The sequence below is a fragment of the Danio rerio genome, chromosome 4, assembly GCF_049306965.1.
Source record: "Danio rerio strain Tuebingen ecotype United States chromosome 4, GRCz12tu, whole genome shotgun sequence".
Lineage (NCBI taxonomy): Eukaryota > Metazoa > Chordata > Actinopteri > Cypriniformes > Danionidae > Danio > Danio rerio.
Genome location: NC_133179.1, coordinates 2,113,398 through 2,131,896, shown reverse-complemented (window position 1 = coordinate 2,131,896; position 18,499 = coordinate 2,113,398). Strand labels below are relative to the sequence as shown.

At 32.3% G+C, this 18,499-nt stretch overlaps 1 protein-coding gene across 1 annotated transcript; it reads left to right on the top strand.

Moving 5' to 3' along the window:
• The first annotated feature begins 2,466 nt into the window (after window positions 1-2,466).
• On the top strand, window positions 2,467-15,247 carry nudt4b (nudix (nucleoside diphosphate linked moiety X)-type motif 4b). Its single transcript, NM_001004648.1, is given in 5 exon segments — window positions 2,467-2,785; window positions 11,080-11,190; window positions 12,168-12,212; window positions 12,321-12,408; window positions 13,923-15,247. Coding segments are annotated over 5 exon segments (537 nt in total). The 5' UTR covers window positions 2,467-2,689; the 3' UTR covers window positions 14,120-15,247.
• The last annotated feature ends 3,252 nt before the right edge of the window (window positions 15,248-18,499 follow it).

The window sequence follows — 18,499 nt, the reverse complement described above, 5'->3', positions numbered from 1 at the left end:
AAACTCCACATAGAAACGCCAACTGAACCAGCCGAGGTTCGAACCAGAGACCTTCTTGCTGTGAGGTGACAGAACTACCTACTGCGCCACTGCATCGCCCCTTATTAATATTATTATTGTTAATTCATTCATTTTCTTTTCGGCTTAGTTCCTTTATTAATCCAGGGTCGCCACAGTGGAATGAACCACCAACTTATTCAGCACATGTTTTACACAGCGGATGCCCTTCAAGCTGCAACCCATCTCTGGGGAAATTTTTACTACTAATAATAATATTAATAATAAAAATAACAACATTAATTATTAATATTATATTCAAGGTAATTACTTTGAGTCAAAATTGAGATATAAAAGGTTAAAATCATAGTATAAAGTCAGAATTCACATAATATTGTTATCATAATCATAATATTAGGCTGTATCCATGGATTGACATTAAAATAAAAGTTTAAACTAAAGGAAATTAAAGGATTCCAAGTCATAATTATGAGAAAAAGTTATAATTGATAAATTGTCAAAATTTGGACTTTTAGTGTCCTGACAAGGCCTTTTTAAAGTTTTTTTTCTGTACAATTAGCCTAGGCAAGTGACCCAGCTCTACAAATATTATCTGTAAATGTAAAACAAGTCATTATAAGTGCTTATTTTCGCTCTCAATCTGCTGCCTCGTATCTCATTTATCTCACTGATAACACAAACATGCTGTCAGATTCTTTTCTTGTCAAAGTTAAACAGTGTCATCATTCATAATTCAATCAGATCGGTACCTGTAAGCCAAAGTCCAGCTGCTTGCTAATCGCTATAACAGAAAAACACAAAAACAGGACAGATAACTACTACATGAAATATATACTCGATGCTGTAATGACCTCTTATTTGAACAGTTATTCGCAATGCAATAGTAAAAGAGCAGATTTATAATTACTATTTTTATTTAGATTTTTATTATTTTCTTTTATTTATTATTATGAATAATGCTAAAATATACAATCACTGTAAAGAACAAAAATTGAAAAAGTACAATAAATAAATAACCCAAAATAATAATAAAAAATATAGACAGAAAGAGTATATGTACATTATCACACGTTAAAGAAAAAGATTATATCATTTACACATTGTTAGTTGTTGTTAAAGTCTGTTTTGTAATAGAGTTTTAAATAAATAGTTTTAACGTAATAGTGCGTTTCAGTAAGCAAAATATTTTTTTAAAAGTTTTTTGTTTGTAAATTTACATGTATGTATATAAAATTGTATTGTTAAATTAAGAAAATATATTTTCTTTTCACGTAAAGGCTCTTTTTTTTGCAGTTAAAACAGTAAGGAAAAGTCTTTATTAATGCATGTTCTCAATTACAAAAAGAGAAAAGTCCTTCAAATGCTTATTAGATTAATTGCATTGCCAGATTAAATGAATTGCAGACTCTGGGTGTTGATTACAAAAGGAACAGTTTATATATATTCAGTTCTGTCTACAGTTCTGTCTGGTTCTCGAATCTGATTGGCTGATAGCCGTGATATATTTAAGTAATATCAGCACCCGTACAGCCTCTTTACCCTTTGTGTATTACTCCGCCCTCAAACAGTCAGCAAAAAGCAGACACTACAGATCTAAAGTGTAAAAGATGCACGCTCAGCTGTTTAACTGTCAGCTTATGATTTGAATCCAACGCGGAAGAAAGTAGTTCCTCATACAAAAGGGTTTTTGAGACTCTCAAAATCATGAGTCTCAAATCATGTTTGATTTTGTTTTTATATACACAATTATGCTGTCAAACTGTTGTATAAACGCAATATCACACGAGTAGCAGTGCGATATGGCTGTAAATCGGCACTGGTGGGGGCATTAAGCCGCACACCTCCCACCAGTGCCGATATACAGCCAAATCGCACTGCTACGAGTGTGATATTGCTCATATATATATATATATATATATATATATATATATATATATATATATATATATATATTCTGCATCTTACTAAGAAAGTATTCACTTCATGTACGATGGATGTATTTATGTCCGTTGGAATTAGGCTAGACATACATATTTTTTCCAATCAATATCAGGAACAGCAATAAAAAGAGCTGATAAACCCTCTCTCTGCGGTGTATGTGACAGGAGGCCACGCAGTAATGCGGTAACGGAGGCTTTTTAACGGAGTCTGGAGAGCAGTTCACGGATCCGCCTAACGGTGGTTTCAAGAGCTGCTACCGTGAAATACAAATCTTACTACGGCAAGGGTTGTATTCATGAATATTAATTAGTTTATGGTGACGCTACGGCGATCTCTTCCAATAGCAATCGCTGTTGATTAATATAAGCTGACGTTGCTAGGTAACCATCCAATACCGACGGTTTAATATATGAATATTAAGTAGCAAGCCGTCAACATACTATCCTTAGTAATTTCGCACCCGGCCCACCACGCACGTATATATACCGGGGGAAAACGGCAGATTTTGACCGGGCTATGGATAGCGGAATCGAGAGAAAGCGTTAAAGAGTCGAATTCGCTGGATTAAACGCGAAGGAATGATTTAAATTGGATTTAAAACCCAACGCATACCCGTAGGCTCGGTCCAGCGCGGTGCTGGTCCACATCTGACCGTCGGTGGTGACTCACGGAGATAGGGCCGTTAACGGAGTATTGCTGACCGGTCCGATATATATCTACAGATTTCAGCATGAAGTTTAAACCGAACCAGACGCGGACGTACGACCGGGAGGGATTCAAGCGGCGAGCGGCGTGTCTGTGCTTCAAAAACGACCGGGAGGATGAGGTACGGAGAAATTAACGTTAACGATAGTCTAAACCGCTCAGATCATAAATCAGTGTATTAAAACGCACATACACTTTTACACGTATCAGGATAACTGACGTTTATACGTGGATACCTGTTTGCATAACTGTCAATCAGGTTCTGTTATGCTCTCATATGATGTCATCATTGATTATGATATGCTTACGTATGTAAATAAATAACGCATTAATTAATATATTCATAAATGTTGACATTAGTGTTCCTACTTTTGTAAATGTGCAAGCCTGCAGACAAATAAATACTATACTACACTATAGAGGCTATCCAGAAGTGTTTACATCTGGCTTCCTGGAAATGATCTGATCTGAGATCAGTTTGTCATCATCAGGTGTTCTTGAAAAAGTGAAGTTTTTTTTTTTTTTTTTTTTTTTTTTTTGTGTGTGTGTGTGTGAGAGAGTGTTCAGATCACTGCACAGTGTAATCTGGAGCACATCTGTTCATTTAATTCTCATCTAATCTCTGTCACACAACGCTGTGCAGGCCAAAATCCCATTGATCCTCATTAGTCAAGTTAACCTGTTTCAACTGCATAAAAAAACATTAGAAAACTGAAGGAATCCTTTTATTTGACTATCTATCTGTCTATCTATCTATCTATCTATCTATCTATCTATCTATCTATCTATCTATCATCTTTTTGTCAATCTGTCTGTCACTCTTGTCATTGCACACAAGTCCATTTGGTCCTGGCTCTCTGTGTGATTTGTCCTGTTCCCCATGATGAATTATAGGCACTTTAGACTGTCGGTCACTGGGCCTCTTTAGTGCAGTTATGCAATAAAAGCACGTCAGACTGCAGCTCTCCGAAACTCCCCGTTTCTGCATGTATACAGCCGCACCAGGTTAGTGTACTTCTGAGAAAAGACCGTCCCGAATAGACATTAAAATTTAAATTCCCTGGGGCACCTTTTGAACCATTACTTTGCAGAATGTATAGCATAATGTTTCTATATCAACTCAAACCTTATGATTGTTTGTCTTATCGGCTATAGATCTATCTATTGCTGTTTTCATGATTGGAATAATCACCTTTATTAACTGTTTTTACTGATAACTTAAAGTAACGCATTGCATTTTATGACTGAAGTCACTCTGAAGTGTATTAATTGAGGTTTTGGTGTTTAACATAGTTCATGAAGTAAAGTATGAATACAGTCAATTAATTACTAGTTGAAATAGCTTTTCTTATAACTATAAAACGTTTAAATGATCTTTTGTGTGACTAGTAAAGTCTCAAGTGCATATTTTAAATAATTAATCCCCTAATAAAATGCACCATGAGTGCACAAAACAATGCCATTTTGAAGAGAAAGCAGTTATTCAAAGTTTAATTACATTCAATATCAACTTTTTTTTGAGTACAGAAGTGCTGCTACCAGAAGTTTGCACTTTTTTTAATGATGTTTCACTGTTTCCAAGTAACTGAACAGAGGAATCTCAGTTGTTTGAGCTGCAGTGTGGTATTGCTGGTGTAAATCTGGGGTTGCTGCTTATCTCCGTTGTGGATTTACCCATAAGAGTGGCTGTTCAATCACGCTCACTGATCTCAGACGAGCTCCATGAACGGCCCCGGCACTGCATGCCAACTCCAGACTGATCCACAGTCAGTGCATGTCTGTGTAAATGAGGGGAACTCATTTGAAATGGCTGCTCTTTGTGTTGGAGTGAAAGAGGGTGAGGATAAGCGAACACATGAGTCAAAATCCCTCCCATTCAGAGCACCTAATACACACTCACTGAGACAGAGAGAGTGTTAGTAAAACCCAAACATCATCCTAGAGATATTCTGCTAGATTTCTCTCAAAGCATTTGTTCAAAAGAGCATTTTCATGTTTGTGGCGTCCTACAAACTTTTAATGGTGAACAGAAAATTTAACACATGTATGTTTGTGCATTTACTCCGATTGGTAAAAATGACTTTAACCAGAGATTGACTGGTCTAGTTTTGGGCAATTCTTAGACGTCTAGACTTTCACTAACTGCCCAAATTTAGCTTTGTTTAAGCCAAGCTGTCTTTGTTTAGTTTTCTACACACAAAAGACATCTAGACATCTAAACATAGACGGATTGACCAAAACAAGGCTAAATTTGTGCTGTGAAAATCCAATAGTTTCCCAAAACTAGACCAGTCATCACATTAAAAACTGCAGAGTTCCACACAATTATTATTGCCCCAACTCAAATGGATCATGTTAACTCAATATTTTGTCCAAATTTAAGTGGATTGAGCATAAAACATCAAAGTAGTCCTGAAGAAAGCATCTGAATTGTGTTGTTTCAACTTAAACAAGCAGCAAAAGTCATTTTTCTAAGTGCAGGAATGTTTGACTACACATGTGGACTCTGTCTAAACTGTTTATTTGAATGCTAGTGTAATTTTGGGCAATTCTTAGAGGTCTGTTTTTCACCCCAAATTTAGTCTTGTTTTAGTCAAGCCGTCTATATTCGGATGTCTATTAGACTGTTAACCACAAAACCCTAGTGGGTGATTACAGTGGTCAATATATAGAGAATTACAAATTAAACATTTATAGTATACTAAATTAACTTCAATAATTTCAATGAATACTGGATTTATTTCATACAGTCTGTTAAATGGGTCCACATAGGTGTCTAAATGGGACAAATGCCTCTGTGTTTCTCCATTTAGCATCATGTGTGTATTATAAATACAGACGCCTTTTCCTAGAAGCAGTTAATGTAAACATACAGCAGCTTTAGAATAGGTGGACATGCTACACTGCTAAAACAGTCTCATGACACGCATTCATGCTCAAGAACTATTTCAATCAAATTACCGAGTGCAACAAGTGAATTCTGGGGCCTAAATCAGCATTGATTTGCTGCACAGAGAAACTGATATTTAATAATAACAACTGATTAAAGTTAAATATTTGCTGTGAGCTCACAGGCTGTTAATTAAACATGTGTTTTTCTTTTGTTGAACTCATCACTTTATCATCACTCATCACAATAATCCAGTTTTTCTTTAATTCATCCCATGAAGTTTTCTATTGCTTAATTTGATTGTGTCATTTGTAATTCTTCATGCATTGTTAGGTTTTCCCTTTTTTAAAGCTGATAAGTCTTAAATCTTTTTGTTTGTTTGTTATTCATAAATACTGTAAAAACAAATCTGCAAATAAACAGTTTTACCTTTTTTTTGTAATTCGATTTTCAAATAATTTTGCTTTTAAGTTGCATTACGGGATCTTGAAGGATATTGAAAAGTTTGAAAACTTAAATGCACATTTTTAATAGTTTAAAGTGATCTTTTTTTACTACGCCAGTCGTCTGACTGTTTATTAAGTGATGATACTGAGCAATTTTTTTAATGCGTGTTTAGTATCGACTGATATCAGGAACTGCTTAGATTCAAATCCACAGACAAAATCAGATTCGCACCATTGTGTCCTTAAATGTGACGCTTGACCCCGTGTTGCTCCAGGCTGACTGTCCTTATTATAAGTTCATGGTGCTCTGCTGGGTGAAAGTTGCAGGAAAAGTTTGTTTTCACCTGCTCTGGGCATCTGTGGTGTCATCTTAAAGTGTTTTAAATGCAAAGAGTGGTCATAGCAAATGTTGATTTGATTTAGTTAATAGAAATTAAAATGTATTTATGCCTTATTTTTGAAAGTATCCTCATTTTACAGCATTTTTACTAGTGCCTAAAGCTTTGAACAGTACTATAGCTTTGCAGGTAGACTTTTTGAAGGATCTTTGAGATATTGCCAAAGTTCTTCTGGATTTAGTTTTTTCATGTCTTTGTGCCATTCCAGACAGGATGATGATCCCATCAGATCTCTGTGTAGAGCACTGGCTGTTTTCAGACAGTAATCTCATCGTATAATTAATGACAATAATATTTGAACATGTAAATTGATATTTCAAACTGACATGCTACAGAAAAATATAGAGCAAACCAGCTTTAGACCTTTTTTATGTGAAAATACTGTATATATTTTGCTGCAGTGATTATTACATCAAAAAGGAAATATGAATGCATTAAACTTTAAATCAGGATGAATCTCTGCTCTATCTGATCATTCTGCACCCAGTTGGCAGTAAGCGGCTGTGATTTCGTCATGTCATTTAAACACTTGATGATTCATGTTTTGCGCCCACTTTGTTTTGATTATTGACATCCTTGATGTGTCATTGAGAACTTTTTCATGTCAGCATAAAATCACAATATTTTAATACAATAATGAATGTGATGCTACATTTCTAAAGAGCAACGTTTGATCGCTTAAAATTAATTGAGCATAAACTGTATAATAAGAAAATAATATGTATATTGTAATTTATTATACTATACTTAATCGAATAAGCACAATAAATGATATACTGTTTAGTTTGTCAATTGTTTTTGCGCAATGTATTTGTTTTGCTGCAACTAAACTGATTTGTAAAGGTAAGAAGTAGGAGAAGTAATTAAAATTACTGTTAGTAATTATTTAAGATTAAATAAAAACCTTGCATTAGTTAGAATCTAAAAATATATTTTGTCTTAAGTCATGAGGTACTTCTTAATTTAGTATATCGTAAAGTATATCATGTGAATATATTTGTAACTTTATGCTGTTTTTATCTTGCATATAATACATTTATTTATTTATTTATTTATTTATTTAACACCTTATAAAATGTATTTGTCTTGGAATCAGTATTGGAATATAATAGAAAACCCCTCCATTTTGATTCCTGATCACTTTTTCAGTGTTAATTTTGCAGTAAAGTTGACAGACTGCATTGTCCTTATTCTCTTGTTGTTTTGAGGTCAGAAGTGATGCTGTATGGGCTTGTTATGATGGGATTCATCAGGGTGGAATTATGGAGCTGTAAATTACTGGTTGTGGTCAAATGTTTCTCAAGCCTGTTTGTACAAGAGCTTTCATTGTCGTCCGCTTTTGCTAAACTGTACAGTAGTGTACAAGAATACACCGCTGTTTTGTTTTGTTCATAGATGTTTTGTTGTTTTAGTGGTAGAGAATAAGCTCTTTTTTCCACCTTCAGCTCACCATATGCTCATGTGTGACTGTTAAGGTTATTTTAGTAAATGACAAGTAAAACTAAGACAAATTATTGGTCAAATTGTTTTTCGTTAATTGAAATAAAATAAACAATTAACAATAAATGAAAAACTAAACAAAACAGTTACTAAAAAACGAACTAAAATAAAAAAGTCAATGAATTAAAGAAGCAATTGTCAAAAATAATCACCGTTTTCAGAATTAATAAGCTCTCATTCTGTGGTGGAAAATCCAGATAGATTCTGTGGTGGAAAAAGTACCAGACAGAGCTTTACAGTCAGGCGCATGATTATATACAAAAATATATTTTCTATATAAACACAAAACATATCCAGGGCTCAACAATAAGGACTGCCTGACGGCCCGGGGCCAGCGTGTGAGATGCTCGGGACAGTAGACAGGATCGTTACTGGCCGGGCCACTGATACCCTGTCACTAAAGTTTAATTTACCTGTGACTATTTGTCAATTGCGTGCAAATACAGTCAGAATAGAGAAACCGTTTGTGTTTTTCAAATGCTACCTTCCCGGTTCCTCTTATCTGATTGGATGTTGTGAGCATGTTATTTTTTTCCCGTAACAACCAGTACAGCTAAGAGACAGCAACATGGCGGCAACATCAAGTGATGATGCTAAAGGAAAACATTTGTCTCTAACCTCTTGGAAGCAGACATTTACGAGGGTACACCACGACTACAAAAAATGAAGTGATGTTTTGTACAGTTTGCCGTTAGTTTGGCAGGTCAGTCATCCTTTGTTTTGCTATAAAATACCTGCACATTTTGCTACTTTTGTTTGCAAAACACTTTAACATTTTTTTAAATATTTAAATTCTAGATTTACAAACATTTTGACATTTTTTTATTATTTGTGGCTAAGAAATAGCTATTCATTTTTTTTGGTGGGGCCAGTGACAATATTGGCAGGGCAAGTAAAAATCTGAACCACTGGTCCGATCGGGCCAGTAGAAAAAAAACCCCTGAACCCTGATATGTTTTCTTAATTTGCCACAAAAAGCTATGTTTAGTTAGTACTGTACATGATCTTTAATATCAAGAAGTTTGTCTTAAATCTTCATTATTATTTTTAGTTTTATCTATTCATTTGCATTTTGGATTTAATGTTTATTCTAACAGTTATTTAAATTTATGACTAAGAGGTTTGCACAACAGTTCAAACTAGATGTATAAAAACTAAATAGAAATGTGTTTGCAAAATAAAAACTAATAAACAAACTGAAACTAAACTGAAATTTACTGAAACTTTAAAATGGTAGAGGGTGATTAAAATAAATGCTGGGCAAATATTAATCACATCCAAAATAAGAGTTTGTTTTGACATAATGTGTGTGTGTCGGTGTGTGTGTGTGTGTGTGTGTGTGTGTGTGTTACATAAATTAATTGCGCATATGTAATACACACATGCATAAAAAAACTATACAAAACAATTGTTATATAGATATTTAAATGTATATATTTTCTGACATTCACATATTTCATATCTAAATAAACACTTCTCAAATATTTGCTTGCATTTGTGTATTTATAATAAATATACACGGCACACTCACACATATATTACAATCTGTCAATACCGACTTAATTTGGATGTGATTAATTACGATTAATCTTTTCCCAGCACTAAATATATAATATACAAAAACGAATTTAAAGCGCTAAACTATAGTAACCTGGTTGTCTGTGGGAGAGCAGAACTGGACAAACGTGTTTAAAGGAAACAGCGGTGTAACTGAGAGTGTGTTCTGATGCCACATATAAGCTTTCCTTTGTGATTTGCGAAACACACACTCACTCTTGGAAGAGGTGACCTGTTCCTCACCGTCAGCTATGTGGCACATTGTAAAAATAACCTCCGTCTGGCCCAGGACATGCCAGGTGACAGCAAGTATCATGAACTTGACAGACGCACGTGATGTCACACTGACATCGCATCAATCCCACAATCCTCTTAGTGCAGGAGACACCTGAGAGCCAGTCAGCAGCTGGGGGATTAGCCAATCAGAGAGCAAGATGCAGTTCTGCTGCGTCCATCTGTCAAAAGTCATTCACAATAGGCTTGTACAGGAATACTGTACTACAATTAAAACTTGCAAAAAGACGTTTGGTAATTGAAATAAAACCAGATGAATTTTTATAATAATAATAATAGTAATAGTAATAATAATAATAATAGTAATAATAATAATAATAATAGTAATAATATATATTTAAATTTTATAAAAGTGTTTTACATACATTTAAAAAGTAAAAGATGGATAGAGGCATAAAAGACAAAGCAATTATAATAAAAACAAAGAAATATATTTTTAAAAAATACATTAAAAGCTAGCCCAAATGAAGTTTATTTAAACATAAATGTATAAATAAAGATAAATGAATTCATCCTAAAATTTGAATAATTATAAAGAGTAATATCTTTTAAAAATTATGTTAAAAGACAAAGTAATTATCTATGCACATTTAAAAAAGAAATGCTGGGTTGTGTTAACCTAATGTTGGGTCCATTGTGGACAAACCAAACATTGGGTTAATTTTGTTTAATTAAATTTAAATTGCACTTTTTTTTAACCCAATGACTGGGTTTTTCTGTGTTTGACTCAACTGTGGGTAATGATAACCCGGCCAGCATTTATTTTTTTAGAGTGTAATTGTATTGTATTGTATTGTATTGTATTGTATTGTATTGTATTGTATTGTATTGTATTTCTGTCCCTTATTTCTTTAAATGAATATAAGATCGTAACCTAAATATTAATAATTAAAAACAACAAAGCAGCTAATAAATCAACTGAAGTATACAACTAGTGTAAAATCACATTATTTAATGTATTTTTGTTTCAAATAAAACTATATCCATCACATATAGTGTAAAAATAAATCTCAGAACATTACAACATATAAAAAAGTGACATTTATTTACCTGCTTTCCGATCCTCCCTCTGCCTTAATTCAATTTAAGTTTTAATTTAATGTAATATTTTGATATTTATTACATATATTTATATAAAATAACTAAATATTGGCTAGTGTAAACCTGGATTTCTTTTTAAAGCACATTCAAAATAAAAAAAGGAAATACTCCAGTTATTTTTTTAAACCCACATTTCCCATACATTTTCTTTGTTCTGTGAGATTCTTCTCAATCATAAACTGGTCTAAAAAAAAAAGGTCTCAATCTGTTTCACACTTTGTTTCGGCAGGTTTTGTTGGTCAGCAGCAGCAGAAACCCGGATCAGTGGATTGTTCCTGGTGGTGGAATGGAGCCGGAGGAGGAGCCGTGTGGAGCCGCAGTGCGGGAGGTCTATGAGGAGGTGCAACACTATTATTATCATTTCACATCATTTCCAAGAGTCAAAGCAACACGTCAGTCAGTGGTGTCCTCATTTGATAAACAGTGTGATAGACATGCCCATATTCAATCATTCAATATATCATAATAATAATATTGATATCATCATGGGCATTTTGAAAATACAGTGAATAAATATTTATTGTTTTAACATTTTTAAAAAATATTCAGATTGTATTTGCAGTGGTGTTCAGAAATGATTGGAGACTTAATTGGTTCATTAGCTTGTAGTTCATCTGGTCAACAACATGCTGAAATAATGAAATGCTTTCTTATTTAATGCCTAATAATGTTTTAAAATCATAGTCAATCTGATCAGAAGTGGTAATGATTTTATTAATAATAGTGTTTTATTTAAATGACCTTTGTGACTGATAAATCTCTTTTTATATTGTTGATTTTAATGCACTAAGTTTACTAATGATATTTATTGTGAAGTGTTTACTTACTATAGTACTTTATAACTCTTTTACAATTTAATTTAGGCATTTATTTACTCTGAGCATGAATATGCTATAAAGCAATAGAAAAAAAGTGACTTTTTTAAACATTTCTAATAGTTTAAAGTGATATTTTTGTCTGGGTTGGGGTTGTAAATTACACTACAAACACCTTCTAATTAACTGGAGCAGGTTTTCTGTTATTATACTGACTTATTTCTTTACATATTGTTATTTTTTATACATTATATTATTTCAAACTACTCAAATGTCACTAAAAGTCCCTTTGTTAAACTGTAGAGTTGAATTTTCAACATCGAAAAGGGACAGAGCAGAGATCAACATCCCATAATGCAATTCACAACCGTAAATAAACGTAAAGCACTTTTAACTAACTGATCATTTTTACAATATAGAGTGTGATGTTCTTGACCGTATAGCTAGTTTCTGTAATGATATGTGTATATTTGACCAGTGTCTGTCTCATTCTCTCCCTCAGGCTGGAGTGAAGGGTAAATTAGGACGTTTACTGGGTGTGTTTGAGGTAAAGCTCCTCTCTCTCTCTCCTCATTGGACGGTTCAGATGAATGAATGGATGGATGTTACGTGATCATAGACCCTCACACTGAAATGGTTTATTTTTCAACAACAGCAGAACCAGGACCGGAAACACCGGACATACGTGTATGTGCTGACAGTCACAGAGACGCTGGATGCCTGGGAGGATTCAGTCAATATTGGTGAGTTTGCTGATTTTTGAGCTGGATCTGCCAGCTGTTTGTTCAGCTCTCGGCTCTACTGAATTTCCTGCTATTTCCTGACTGTGTTTATTACTGACACTGGTCCATATGCTGTTGGTATAAAAGTCTATGTCCAAGACTTCTGTTTGCATGTTTTTATGTATCCATTATATGCAATTATTATATTTATTTTATTTTTATTTTAACCATTTTTTATGTATCCAATACTTGCATTTATTTATTTATTTATTTATTTATTTATTTATTTATTTGTATTTATTTAGTTACTTAGCTAGTTTATTTGTTTTATTATGTTTGTTTTTAAGCATATCTTTTTTAATGTTTTCATTATTTACAATTATTATGTTATATTTATTTTATTTTTATTTTAACCATTTTTATGTATCCAATACTTGCATTTATTTATTTATTTATTTATTTATTTGTATTTATTTAGTTACTTAGCTAGTTTATTTGTGTTTTATCATGTTTGTTTTTAAGCATATCTTTTTTAATGTTTTTATTATTTACAATTATTATGTTATATTTATTTTATTTTTATTTTAACCATATATTTATGTATCCATTATATGCATTCATTTATTTATTTGTTTTAATATTTGTGATTTTGTTTTTTGCTTTTTTTGTGTGTTTTTTATTATTGTTTGTTTTTAAGCATATCTTTTTTAATGTGTCCTTTATTATTTGCAATTATTATATTTATTTTATTTTTATTTGAACCTTATGTTTATGTATCTATTATTTGCATTAATTAAATAATTTATTTATTTATATATTTATTTTTTTTATTATTTTTGTTTTTTTGTTAGGTTTGTTTTTAAATGTATCCATTATTTGTGTTTGTTTATTTTTTTGTGCGTGTGTTTAGTTTTTTGTTTAGGTTTATTTTAAGCATTTTTTAATTTATTCATTATTTGCAATTATTATATTTATTTATTTATTATTATTATTATTTTTTTTTATTTAGGTATATATTGCTGAATCCATTATTTGCATTTATTTATTTATTTTGTTGTTTTGTGTGTGTTTTTAATAGTTTATTTTTTTTGAGCATATTTGTTTTTTATATAACTGTTATTTGCAATTATTATTTTTATACATCTATTATTTGCATTTATTTATTTATTTTATTTGTGCGTGCGTGCGTTAGTTTACTTTGGTTTCAACCTTATTTTTTATGTATCCATTATTTGCACTTGATGTGTTTTATTTTATTTTTAGTTCATACATTTCTTTATCTATTTTATTTTAATCATGTCCTTTTTTTAGGACAACTTAACTGTTTTCATTCAGTCCACGTAAATTTGTCAAAACAATTAACTTCATCGATTTGTGTTCGGACATCAAAAAGGAATTATGTGAACCCAGCATTTCTTACAGTGTACACAATACATATTTTGCTTTAGTCTGGTTCAGTTTTTTCCACTGCACACCCTGCAGTGCATTTATTTAACAACACTAATGCCGCTTTTGCTACTGTGTTTGCCTTGTAGGCCGTAAGCGAGAGTGGTTTTCCGTGGACGAGGCCATCAGAGTCCTGCAGGGCCACAAACCGGTTCACGCCGAATATCTGAGACGCCTCCGGATCAATCGCTCATCCTCCACCAACGGGAACCTGCTCCTGCCGCAGACAAACCCCAGCAACCTCACACCACTCTTCAGCACACCAGCCTCAGCTACTCGCAGATAGGACATGCGCACACACACTCATCACTGTCTACATCACACACCATTTCCCTGCATATATAACACCTTTGGGATGTTCTGTAGAGGGACACACCAAAATCTGTGTGGGATTTTGAGTGAAGAATGCCTTAACGATTTTTTTAAATGTCCACTGATTGGTTTTTAGTAGTGCTGGGCAAAGATTAGTAATCACCATTAGTTGCATCCAAAATAAAAGTTTGTTTGGATATAATATATGAGTGTGTGTTATATATATTTAACATGCATTTGTGATAAACACACACAAAACTATGCAAAACTAATTTGATACATAGATATATAAAATTTGCATCATATATTTTATATCTAAATAGAAATAAGCATAGTCTCAAATATATGCATGCATGTGTGTGTTTATTTATATATATAAGCATAATAAATATACACCATACACACACTTAAATCATGTCAAAACTAACTTTTATTTTGGATGTGATTCATTTATGCACAGCAGTTTTTAGTTATTGTGTATATGAGTAATAATTATTAACCAGCATCAATCACAGGCTAGTCATGTGGAAGAGCTGTTTCCCAATTTCACCTGCAGAACTGGGCATTTTGGGATTGTGATGTAGGGAATGTCTGGTTCGTTTGATTTAACTCAGCGTTTTACCTCTATGAATTGATTCGGCTAGCGCTGTCACGAGCCCGGACGTCCCTTTAAGACTCCTAAATCTCCAAACAAACCCTTTAAAACTCCCTTCGCTGCTGCTCCGGACCAGATAACTGGATTTCTGAAAGCATCAGAGATTCGGCTTGATGAGATTTGTGGGAATTATTTGTGAGCCGGAGGGTGGTAATCTGAACACGGTCTCTCATTTTATGCTTTGATTAAAAAATAATAATAATAAAAGGTTTGTAAATATATATATATATATATGTACTAAAAGACTGAAGATAACAGATGATGTTTCTTGGTTTTTAACCTCAATGCAAGTGTATTAATCTTTTCTGCTCTTAACTATTTCTATTTGGATTTTTGAAGAGAACAGAACTGTGAATTTAGTCTGAGAGAAGCATGAGATGTTAATGGGTGAATCCCACTGGACCAGTCGACACGCACAGGACATTTCTCACTACACTGAACAAAAAATAGGCAATTATTTAATGTTTATGTTTTAAAAAATTATATATATATATATATATATATATATATATATATATATATATATATATATATATATATATATATATATATATATATATATATATATATATATATATATATATATATATATATATATTTTGTACATAAACGGATAAATTTACATTTTATTTATATATATATATATATATATATATATATATATATATATATATATATATATATATATATATATATATATATATATGTATATGTATATATATGTATATATATATATGTGTGTGTGTGTGTGTGTGTGTAAATGTATCTGTTTATGTACAATATATATATATATATATATATATATATATATATATATATATATATATATATATATATATATATATATATATATATATAATTATTAAAATAATAGCATTGCAAAATTACTATTTGGTATAAATCTGAAATTAAAATATTCATATTTTATAAAATATAAAACATTATAATTGCTTAAAACGAACTCATTTGAATGTAATTTTACAATATAATTATTATTACTTATATGTATGCATAATATTAACACGTATGTATGTGTAAATATGAAGAGTTCAGATGCAAAAACCTCTAAAGTGTCATCTGAAATATTCTTCTAAAAGTATTATTATTATTATTTTCATGCTCCTTCCTGTTGGTTTAGTAATTTAACTCTTATGGCAATAAATATGATCTTTTCATTGCCTTCAAAGTGAAATAACTCAACATAAACATGAGGAGGAGGCTGAGAAGAATAATCCTTTTGGAAGAAAATGTCAGACGTCCCTTAAAGCCTTGTGCATCTGAACTCTTCATATATATATTTATACATATAATATTTGTGGTTCTACATGACCTGTAAATGTGAGATTCACCCAGCTGAATTTCTGGCACCAGCAAAGCCTTGAATATCTGTCGGATCAGAGGTTTGGGTGCCTTTTTCCTTCTTTAAAACGTAACAACACATTGTACTGTCATTGTTTGTTTTTTATTGTTTGAAACACTGATGAACATTTGTTTCTAGATGCTGCTCTGAAAGCGTGTGTGTGTATATGTGTGTGTGTCTGTGTGTGTGATATGGGCTAACGAACAGGTCAGTGCCAGTCTTTCATTTAAAGCGAGCCGTTGTACAAATGACACTTTTCTTTAGAGTACACGTGAGATGTGAAGTGTCAAAGGAAACACTAACAATAAACAACTAACTGTACATTTCCTAAAACTTTTGGACCATGTCCTTTAGTAAAAAAAAACACAACAACAAAAAAAAGTGTTATGGTGGAGTTATTCCCCACACAAAATTGTACAGTCTAATATTTTGGGTTTTCACAATGAATTCTGATGCTTTGTGAGCCGTAAAGCGTAACTGCGCAAGACCTGAGGAGTGTTTTGGTGGATTTACAGGTTTGTGAGTCTCTTACCTGTTTAAAGATGCCAACGGGTCCACAGTTTCTGTATGTTTACTGTAATGTGTACAGATGTTCATAATGGATATTTTTATTTGTCAATAAAGATTGTATCACAAGGATGACATGCGAATCGATTTGTTTGTTTGATGTAAACAGGGACTTTGAATAATGAAGATAAATTGCTGTAATTAGTTTTACACTTTAGTTTACACTTTACACTGTAAACAAATCTGTAAATTGGCAGTTTTCCGTATTTTGTGATTTTATTTTTTATTTTTCCCCCATTTATTTATGCATTTGAGTTGCATTATAGGATCTTGACAACTTTTAAATCTTAAAAAGTGACATTTCTAATAGTTTAAAGTGCTATATTGTCTGTGTTTTTGTATAGGGGAATTAGCAACCTATGTCACACAGGTTCAACCGCGCATACCGGTTGCAATAGCAAACATGTCATGTTGTGTGGTAGGATGCCAAAATCGAAAGTCCAAAAATAGAAAACTTAAATTTTACTGTACCCCTCACTGCTTTGAATGGCAACCGCAGACATCTTTGGCTAAAAGCCATCAGAAGAGCTGAATGGAGTGAGGACCTCATTAAAAATGCTCGACTCGCATTTCTCACTTTTTTATCAGGTAAGTTCACGCTATGCTGAATAATACACGTTGTTTTTTGATTGCAGCAATGATTTCAGCAAAAACAGTTAAATATGGTGAATTAAACTGCGGACACTGAATGCGCAGAATGAAATGTAAACATGTAAGTTCACATACCCTGTCGTACAGATGCAGTTCGCTGTCAGAATGCAGTTGTTTTGCTTGTTGATGATTAACCAGCCCTAGGCCTAAAATACTACCTTTGTTTTAATTTTTTTATTATTATTTATTTATTTATTTATTTTTCAGCAGAACAACAGTGGTACTGGTATCTTGTAACAACAGCAGCAGTTTTTGTTAGATTCTAACAAATGCTTCAAAGCAAAGCCAAAAATAAAAAGAGATTATAAAACAAATTTAGAAAGACACAGTCACTGAGCACCCTCAAGAAAAATCAGAATCACCCTCAAATGTGCCATAGGTTAATTTTTCCAGTGGTAGAAGTCTGATTGCCTGACCCAGTCACATATTGACTGAAGGTATCTGAGCGATTGACCATAATAATATACATTTTTGGTCAAGTATATACAAAAGTTCAATACACATTCTTTCTCATGATCAAAACACAGTGTCAAGGTTCAATTGAGAAGGTATACCTTTGGAGACAAAGCAAAAGTCTTTCCAATTATTTTTTGAATCATTTTGTGAATCCCCAGTACATTTAGATTTTGTCGCAATCCCAAAATACATACATTACTGTGCCAATGTCTGACTTACATTTTAAACATAGCTGGAAACAACTGGGAAATATTCTATGGAGGCGAACTGGGGTTAGATAAATCCTGTGAATACATTTACAATGTTGCTCGTGAACTGAAATTGAAGTACTTGTGGGAAAGATATTTGAGCAGGCAGATAGCCACTCCTCATCACTAAACTCTTCTCAAAAGTAATAGCATGTTTTCAGATGTCTATATTTGTTTGTAGACAACACAATACTCATGTTTTAACTTAGGATACCCATGTGTGGTGAAATAACTCTTATTTTCAATCACAATAAAAATAAGCATTTGTTATTCACACAAGTGTCCTTCAGAAAATAAATGTACCGGTAACATTTGGAATATGGATAAAATAACACCAATATAATATTTCAAACAAACCTATAGCTTAATAAATGCTGTACGTTGAGAGAAACAGAATAATCGAGTGGTTTTATTAAT